Source organism: Arachis hypogaea, chromosome 14 (genome assembly GCF_003086295.3).
Source record: "Arachis hypogaea cultivar Tifrunner chromosome 14, arahy.Tifrunner.gnm2.J5K5, whole genome shotgun sequence".
Lineage (NCBI taxonomy): Eukaryota > Viridiplantae > Streptophyta > Magnoliopsida > Fabales > Fabaceae > Arachis > Arachis hypogaea.
In genome coordinates this window covers 18,464,997-18,474,926 of record NC_092049.1, presented here as the reverse complement: position 1 = coordinate 18,474,926, position 9,930 = coordinate 18,464,997, and the positions used below count along the sequence as shown (strand labels likewise).

The 9,930-nt window shown below is 32.5% G+C and overlaps 1 protein-coding gene across 1 annotated transcript; it reads left to right on the top strand.

Moving 5' to 3' along the window:
* The first annotated feature begins 986 nt into the window (after positions 1-986).
* On the top strand, positions 987-6,708 carry LOC112741746 (uncharacterized). The gene is made up of 13 exons (XM_025790841.3): positions 987-1,405; positions 1,503-1,686; positions 2,037-2,105; positions 2,213-2,311; positions 2,449-2,528; positions 2,645-3,455; positions 3,575-4,266; positions 4,996-5,080; positions 5,164-5,215; positions 5,312-5,361; positions 5,648-5,695; positions 5,825-6,010; positions 6,144-6,708. Exons 1-12 carry the CDS (start codon positions 1,149-1,151, stop codon positions 5,999-6,001), a joined length of 2,604 nt encoding a protein of 867 aa, XP_025646626.1. The 5' UTR covers positions 987-1,148; the 3' UTR covers positions 6,002-6,010; positions 6,144-6,708.
* Positions 6,709-9,930: the final 3,222 nt, after the last annotated feature.

The window sequence follows — 9,930 nt, the reverse complement described above, 5'->3', positions numbered from 1 at the left end:
AATTTTAAAAGAATTAAAATTAGACAAAATCAATATATGTGTAACCTTTTTGTCTTTAATTACTATATTAATTTAAAATCAAAGAAAGATTGAAATTTTTCCATTTTAAATATATAAAAAATAATTAAAAAATTGACTATATTTATTTAATTAATAAAATTATATGAATAATAAATTAAATAATATCATCGTATTATTAATAATTGTATTATTCATGACACATGTAGTTATTATCTACTAATCGATTTGAATTTATTACATAGTTTGTAAATAACAATTTTAAAATATATTACATAGTTTGTAAATAATAATTTTAAATTTAATATTTACTTTTGATGATAATTTTGTTAAAAGATATAAATTAATTATATATTTTTTGGTAACAATAAAACAAAGTAAACAAAATTAATACCATTTTCTTTTTTTTTATCAATATAAAAAATAAAGAGATAACTGATATTTTTAGTTAGAATTGAAATTTACTTATATATATATAATAAATTAATTTTATTAAATACGTATTTATCACAAACAAATTCATATTTTTTACTAAATTTATATTTACAATTATTAGCATAATTGAGCTATTCCAATTCATTCATTATAATTTTATCAATTTAGAGATCATCTACATAATATTAAAAATTAGTATGAAAATATTATCATAACTATAAAAATAATATATTTTTTTTGGTCTTTAAAAAATTAATTTATACTTTTCTACTATATACAAATTCTCAAAAAAAAAAAAAAACAAAAAATAGGTTTTAACTTTTTTTTAATGACCAAAAGAAAAAAATAATAATAATAAAAAATAAAAATATTATCTATATATTAAAATTAACTACTAAACTTAATTATCAATATATTTATGTATAAATATACACGTAATTTAATTTAATTTTAGTATATATTTATATATTTAACATAATTTTTATATTAATAACTAATTTTAATATATATATGATGAAGTGCATAAAAAAAAAATCAGAGTTTATCCTGATTTTTCCAACCATTTTCTTTTTCTTTCTATTTTACGACCCTCTCTCGTCCTCTCTGAAGTATCATTCACAAACGAACGAAAGAAAAAACGATGAATGTCCTTTGAATTTCGATCTGTATCTCCTTTTTCTTCTTAACCCAAAATCATGGACCCTAGTGGATCGTACGCGGTCTCAGGAGGAGGAGCAACCCAAATGAAAATGACGATTCGGCCCTCCCACTCGCACCACCACTCTGAGAGCAGCAACAGCGACCGCGCACTCGACTGCAACCTCACCTCCCTCTGCGATCACATCCAATCCGAAGGCTTCAACTCCGGCGCCTTCTCCGACATCCTCCTCCACGCCCTCGGCTCCACCTTCCGCCTCCACCGCCTCCTCCTCTCCCGAAGCTCCTATTTTCGGTAACCAACTCACTCACTGTTACTCATTCACTCATCAATTGGAACCGTTAGGGTTTGTTAATTGATTGCAAATGTTATTTATTTGTTGATTAATTAGGAACATGCTTCATGGACCTTGGAAGGAAGCATCTGCACCGGTTGTGACTTTGCACGTGGACGATAAAAACGTTAACGAAGAGGCCATTACTATGGCATTGGCTTATCTCTATGGCCACCACCCTAAGCTTAACGACAACAATGCTTTCCGTGTTCTCGCTGCTGCTTCCTTCCTAGACCTTCAGGTACCAATCAATTCTGGGTTAATAGTTGTGCGTCAATTTGGTACTGGTTCTCGAGAGGTTAGACGCCTCTGATTGATCAATTGATCAATGAAAGATACAACCACGAATCAAAGTGGTTCTTCTGACACGTTGAAGGTGGCATAGATCAATTTTGTGACGTGTCATGAACTTATGGAAATGACCAATTCTATTCACTGTTAGTTGTATACTTGTATCTTTCAGGACGAATTTGAGGTGTCCAATTTTTTTGAGCATCAAGTTGACGCTTTGAAGAATCATTTTGACCTTTAGTCCAATCAATTTCATGAATTTTAAATTTTAAATTTTGTTTAAAAAAAATTTCTGTGCAGGATTTGTGTGCAATATGTACGGACTTCATTATATCAGAGCTTTGGACTTCTAATTTCTTGGCTTACCAGGTTAAACATGCATAATGCTACCCTCATTGTGAATTGCAAGTAATACATCTTTCAGATTTTTACTATCACTGGGATAGTTATTTATGTGGGGTATGATTGGAATCTAGGTGTTTGCCGAGAACCAGGACTATGGCATCCATGGGGAGCGTGTAAGAAATGCTTGTTGGGGCTACCTTTGTCAAAGTGGTGGCATGGAATTAAAAGAGGTAATTTGGGTAGGAAGATAAAATCACATTCTTCTAAATATCACTTAGCGTTCTTTAGTTGTGGTTCTTGGTTATGTATATTTGTTTTGAATATGAGGAGTATGTTGGATTAGTTGACATTTGGTTGTTTGTTGCAGGTGCTTCCTAAACTTTCATCTCAAACATTGCATGCATTACTGACCAGTGATGAACTATGGATACCAAGTGAAGAGAAGAGGTAGGTGGTTTTTATGAGCTTCTATTTGTTTTTCTTTTATTTTTTTTTCCTTTTCCTCCCTTTAACAGCTTGAGTTTCGTTGTTTGTGTAACACTTGTCTCAAATTTCATTATAAGGTTTGAGTTGGCTTTGTATGTGTTCCTCGCAAAGAGTGCTCAGTGGAAGGCCAAACATCCTGAACATGGAAGTTCCAGTTCTGAGTCTGGAACTGATATCCATTCTGATTCTGATCACTCTAAGGGGAAGAGTGTATCTGACGGCTGCACTGATAAGAGGTTGGAAACTGATCTAGAGCAAATGAGTCTTAAAAGTGGTCTAAAGGATCCTAATGCCCGTAATCTTCTAGTTGAGCTTCCAGACTTCAACAATGCAGCTTCTAACTCCAATCAACAAAGTGAAGAAGCTTCATATACCAGCTCATCAAACCTGAAACCAACATACTCTTGCAACATGGAAGGGCCTTCATCAATGGGTGATTCATTATCTGATACAGATGGCATCAGAACATCATGTTCCTATGTTGAGATGCCTGTTGTTGCTGGAGCAAATGGAGTGGCTATGGAAGGGCCATCTGAGGAAGGATCTTGCTTCCATTTGGATAACAATAGTTGGATTGTTAGGGATCAATCTAGAAACCGTTTTTCATCAAATTCTTCTTCTAGCGGGGTCTCATCCAATGATTGGGGAAGATATGGAGCACCATTTTTTTCATGGGGTGGAAGAGTTGTTGGCAAAAGACGTCTTGAAGCTCACTCCAAAAGAAACTATGCAGATCATGGGGATGAATATGATGCATTTCTTAACATATTTGAAGGGGGCTCTCTCTTATACTGCAACATGTCTTTTGAGGCTCTTTTGAATGTCAGAAAGCAACTTGAAGAGTTAGGTTTCCCTTGCAAAGCTGTGAATGATGGTCTTTGGCTTCAGGTATTTCTTTGTTGCCATTTACATTGCACCTCTTAAACAAACACTGCCTATGACTTCACCAATGACCCAACATCTGTTGCAGAATATATTTGAAATTTAATTTTATTGGTTTTTATTAGATGCTTCTTAGTCAGAGGGTGCAAGAAATTGCTGCTGATACCTGCAAAAGTTGCTCCCTTATGAGTATGGCTTGTACCTGCCGGCAACCATTTACATTTTCACATGGAGCTAATTCCACTGGATTTTACATTCAAGAACATAACCAGAATAATATGCATGCGAACATGGGCAATATATATGTTGCCGAGCCTTCTCCAGGTGAAGGAAATGGCATCTTTAGACCTGTACGAGTACATGTTAGAGGGGCTATAGATGGGCTTGCAGGTATTGGTCGTGGAACTACATTTGTTCCAGCAGCTGCTTCTGCTCCTACACGATTTGTCTTTTCTCGTGTACCATTTGGTGTTGGGAACAGAAACTACCAGCAATCTGCAGCCAATGATGATTCAGAGATGCGAACTGATCACAACGGCGACCTGTCTGGAGATGGATTGACAGCTTTGGTTGGATTAAGTCAAGGTGGGGTTAATGGAATAAATGTACATGGAGAACTTTCTCAAAGGGGATATGAAATGGACATGCAAGGCAGAATGTCTGGAACTGCAGGAGGCCCAAGTACTGGTGGTATTCCTATGCAGATGTTAGAGACACCAGAACATAACGGTGGAATAGAATGGGAGAATTCAAATAATTCATCTATATCATTGGATTTGAAAACGCCTTTAAGCCATTTCCCCCCTTTTCGCTTTGGGTGAGTCAACCTCTCTACAACTTTCCAGAGTTGTTAAAGTAAATTTTGCTATTACTGGTTTGTGCGTTTTGTGCCCTTAGCTCTCACAGTTGGTGACACCCCTCTGTTACTGCCAATGTACTTCACAATATTATTAATTTAGTGTGGTTAATATTCACACACAATCACATTGGATACACTTATGTTTCATTGAACTTTCAATCTTCCTCCTATGCATGAGATTTTATATCTATTTCTTGCTTGTGAAGGTTCCTCCTCTGTTCCTCTCCTTTGTGTTTCCCTTTAAGTTGTGTTGTTTTAGGTGTTTTAGTTTAATGTAGGTTATGTATAATGCATACTGTAACATGCTAATGGTGTATATCCAATGTTGTTTCTTGTATCACAGAAGTTGTCTTGCAGTTAGAGTGAGATAGTAGGGGTCTTTTTGTTTTGATTAGTAGTTTGGTTAAAATGCAAATTGTCCTTCCTGTTTTTACCCTTTCAAAATTGTGCCCTTGTCTCAATTTTGACAGTTATCTTGCTTAAACTTTCACTACAATTGGTTTTAATTTGAACATCGAAAGTTGAAACTAAATACTTATTTGCCACTTAGTGAAATTTGAGGCTGTTAAATTGTCAAAATTGAAATCACATTGGGGCTATTTGGCAAAGGTTCATAGTCAGTGTAGGTGTTTTCATTTTAATAAATAATTTGTATACATTTAATGTTGCTTTTGCTGTGGTTTACAGGGTCCAATTTGAGGATGTGCACAGACTCGGTGATGGTCAGGTTAAGCATTCTCCAGAAATGTTCTATGCTGGTTCTTTATGGAAGGTTGGCAAAAAATAATCACTATATTATCATGCTTGAGTTTATGTGTTCTGATATGAACAGAGTTTATCTGTTTGAATCTTTAGGTCAGTGTACAGGCTTTTAATGATGAGGACCCCCAGGGAAGGCGTACACTGGGTAATGTCTTACTGCATTGAATGTTCACCTTTGGACTGTGAATTAAGTATGTAAATTTTTATTCTATCTGGGAGCTTATGTTTAGTGTTGGTGCAGGGTTGTTTCTTCATCGTAGGAAGGCAGAGATAACTGATATACATAGAAAGGTAAGCAGGACTGATTTTCAGTATTTAAAAGATAGTTTTGGACTTTGGAAATCATATTCTGTTTCTGAAAATGAATTGCTTTATTTCAATAATATAGAGTAATGTCTGTCCATCAGGTACATTTAAACTCAAATCGGGGTGCTGATTGCCAGTAGTTGGAGTTCTAGTATCAGCATGCCACATTCTTAGTTGTTTTAAATGTGTATACCTTATATAACGTGTCGTTGATTATAAATCTTCTGGAATTCTATCTAACCTAACTTATTTCTATGAAATGTATTTTCAGGTGCACATGTATGTTGACTCTCGTGAAAAGGTGACTGCTCGCTACCAGGTAATGCTGCGGTACTGAACCTATGCTTTTATCATGTGGTGGTTTGTGATTTTCTATTATTTTAGTCGTACCTGATACTGTTATCATTCTGGTTAATGGTTTTGTTTTCCATCTGCCGGGTCCATTCAGTTGATTTGTCCATCCAAGAGGGAGGTAATGGTGTTTGGAAGCTTTAAACAAACAGGCACTCTTCTACCTAAAGCTCCTAAAGGATGGGGTTGGCGAACTGCTCTATTATTTGATGAGCTTGCTGATCTTCTCCAAAATGGAGCCCTAAGGGTCATTGCTGTGGTGCAGCTTGTTTGAGTTAAACAGGTAAAGTTTCTTTGCATATACCATATATGAAAAGTTGAAAATTCTAATGGTTTGTGAAAGCCAAATTGCTTGTAACTACTCTTTTCTAAAATATATAATTTGATCGGTTTCTTTCTTTTGTCCAATCTTACAGGAGATGAAGTGATGAACCATGGTCAAAGTCTTCATTGTACATGAATAAAATAGGAAAGTTCAGGAGTTGCATGCGCTATATTGATGAATAGCACGAGTAAATGCCATTTTTGTTTGCATCTGCCTTAATATTTGGATGAGCAACAAAGCATCGTCTTCACATATATAAGAGGGCTTTTTTTATGCTTTCTTATTTTCTTCAGGTAACTAAAGCACAACAATATTAACATTGTTGTATGAGATAGAAAAATTAAAAATAATGTAAAATTATAATTCGGCAGTGTCTCCATCAGGTGCTCTTAATCAACATGACATACCTATCTTGGATTCAGTCTCCAAAACATGGGTGACTACACCTGAAATGAATGAATTTTAACCTGTTTATATTGGAAAGCTGAAGAGAACTACAATTCATAATTATAGATTGATCTTGATCTTGGTCTTGATAATGTGGGGTGTGGACTGTGAATTTTTGAGATAATATACTTATTACTGTACTCCCTTAGCTTTTAATTTTTGAAGTCTTCCAACATTTTTACCAAGTAATGCCATCAAATTTTGCATCATCTTCATTCTTTTTCGACTTGAGCTCAAGCTCTCAAAGTCAAAGTTGCAGTGCACGGTTTGAGGCCGAAGGAGAGCTATATTGTCACCGTTTGCGCTTTTTCTCATCATTCTGTAATTTTTTTACTAATTGACAACAAGAAACGGTACCCTGGTGAAGTTTTGGAACACAGTAATGCTACATCTTCAAGGTAAAAAGATGCTAACTAGAACTTTCAACAGAAATTATGTGAGTGATTGAATCATGGACGATGCGAAATGGTGGAGCCGACTTGCCATAATTCATACTCTTCAATAAATGAATGTAATTTTTTTATTAGTCAAATATCGACGGATTTGTTCTTTCATATAACGAAAAGAAAGAGTACAAGAAACTAATTTTAGTCAGCTAATATTAGCCAACTTTAGAATTTAAGTCTATAATTTAGGATTTAGAATTTAAAATAAACAAAATAATCTTAAAAAAGTTAACTATGCTGAAAAAAAAAAAGTTATCTAAAATTACTCATTAAAATTAGAACCATTGAATTATTTTTTCCTTTCTACCGTAGTTACCTTTCTTTTGTAACTTCAATCATATAGATATTAAATTAATGTGAGTGTAAGTGGAAGTGTGAAACCATATTTCTAATCCAATTGAGTGTGGTATATATGTGGGGTACAAATGGTGTGCATACAAAAGGCGACGGATAGTGACTCGAGAGTGTGCTGTCAATATCATCAATATTAGTCAATGACATTATTAGTACTATTGGGACGCTGCAAATGTTGTTGGCAGAATAACAATAATGTATGAAGTTTAGTTGGCATTGGAGGCTCAAGCTCAGCCACATTTGTATATGTTTATTGTTATAGAACTTATTAGGATATCTGAAAATTAATTAATTTAGTCTCCAAATTAAATTTCAAACATCTTTAAAGAGTTTAGGATCAAATTGATTATTTCTTCAAATTTCAGGATCAGATTGAACATTCTCTCGTGTCGAAGTTATTAGTTTTGTTTCTTTTTATTTGTTTGATGTAGATAATGAGATTCGGCACCGTAAGACAAAATGGAAGAGAACCGTGGTAGTAATATGGCACCGGCACCATATGCAGCACGTGACACTCTTCTTATAGAATAAAATATGCTGCACGTGGTGCTCGCTTTCGAGTTTCGAGTCTAGCTACTTGATTTTCTTTATTGATTACTAATACGTTTAAAAATTATTAGTAATGAATTCTATCACAAGTAACGTAGCCGAAAAATGTTTATGTTCTAATGAAATGAGTGCGATATCACATAGTTGATAGTTTGCTCCAACATGCAATAAATATTTGTAGTATGTATTATTATGTGGTTACGACATCAAGTCAATACTTAGTGCAACGGTTATATATATATTTTTTATGAAGTCAAACTTTGTTTAATTGTTTGAGCTTTTGATTTTCTTTCTTTTTTTTTTTAAAAAAAAAAAGGAGCACAATAATGCCAGCAACTTTATTTGGGAAAAAGTTTAAATGCTCACAGAACAAGATCTACACATTAGTGAATTACTATGGTGGCTGTCTTTATTTCTTTATTCCATGCTTTCTCAAAGTTGCCGACTACAAAATAATAGATAATGAATCGGAATAAACTATTTAGCTTACTTTAAAAATTCTCTGTAGTATAAAATCAAAGGCCATATTATATTGAAAATTTAATGTTATTGAAATTGCTGACAAGAGGACTAATTACAGTTCTGCCAAAGAAAAAACCTTATATAAGTCTAAAAATATGGGAATTAAATTCAATAGATTTTAAATTTTCAGCATGTGCCAAAATTCTTTAGAAACATGCTCCAATTCTTTTTTAATTTTTCAATGGAAATATATCTTTTTTCCCCCCAATGTGAAGGGGATTTGTAGTGTGAATAAATCTAGGAAGCTTTGTGTCTAAGAAAGTAAGAAGATGGCATAGAGTCCATAGTGAAAATTTTAAGTGATCGGAGATACTTACAAGAGGATAGGACGATAATAACATTATACATGCACTAACCAATTATCTTGGAATTTAGGGTGTCCAAATTCATCCTCTTATACCAAAAATTCACATAATTCGTTTGCTTTAATCCATTGTTCCAAAATGATACTCCTTTAGATCTAAAATATTTGTTATTTAGAAACTAATAATGGAGTACACGATTCAACCAATCAAGCGAATGTCACATACGTAATGTAAACATTATCTCGTATTTTTTCTTTTTCACACCATTAGTATTGAAGTGTCTTAATATACGGCTTTATTTCCATTACAATTATTCATAGAATATATATGTGATAGAATAATAGAACACTTGCATCCTCACACAATGGCTTAGTTTGGTAAAATTTTTTAAAGCTCCTTATTTTATATTTGGTCAATCAAAAAGACTATATTTTAATTTTTAAAAGCACTTAAGATAGAATTTTTTAAAATTGGCTTGTGTTTTTCAAAATTTAAAAGTCTAATATAATTTTATATGTTAACTAATTTTCAAATTTAATGTTTACATTTATGTCTATTATAGTATTTTTAAATTTTAAAAACTATTTTACCAAAAACAATTGATGTTACTTGTGTTTATTAAAAATTATTTTTGATTTAATAACATAAATGTTACAACTTTTAAAAAGTCATCAAACTACTTTTGAAAAGTAAAAGCTTTACCAAACTATATATCTTCAGTGTTTGGTAAATAAAAAAAAATCATGTGTTTGTGTTTGCAGCCTTTAAAAAATTGGAATACTTTTAAAAGCACTTAAGATAGAATTTTTTAAAGTTGGCTTGTGCTTTTCAAAATTTAAAAGTCTAATATAACCTCATATGTTAACTAATTTTTAAATTTAATACTTATATTTATGTCTATTATTATAATATTTTTAAATTTTAAAAATTATTTTACTAAATTGTTGCTTGTGTTTATTGAAAACTATTTTTAATTTAATTACCAAACATAAATGCTACAACTTTTAAAAGTCATCTTTTAAAAATTAGTTTTTATAAACTATTTTTAAAAAATAAAAATTTTACCAAACTAAGCCTAAGTCAACTAATACAAAAAGACTACTTAGCAAATTATAACCATTTAGCTTAAAGAAGAACAATTTAAAAGTATCCTTAGAAAAAATGCTTTTTAATTTTGAAATGGTTTTGAGCAATATATTTTATAAAAAAAAGATGTAAATACGTGAATTACATAAATATAATATCTGAATTTTGA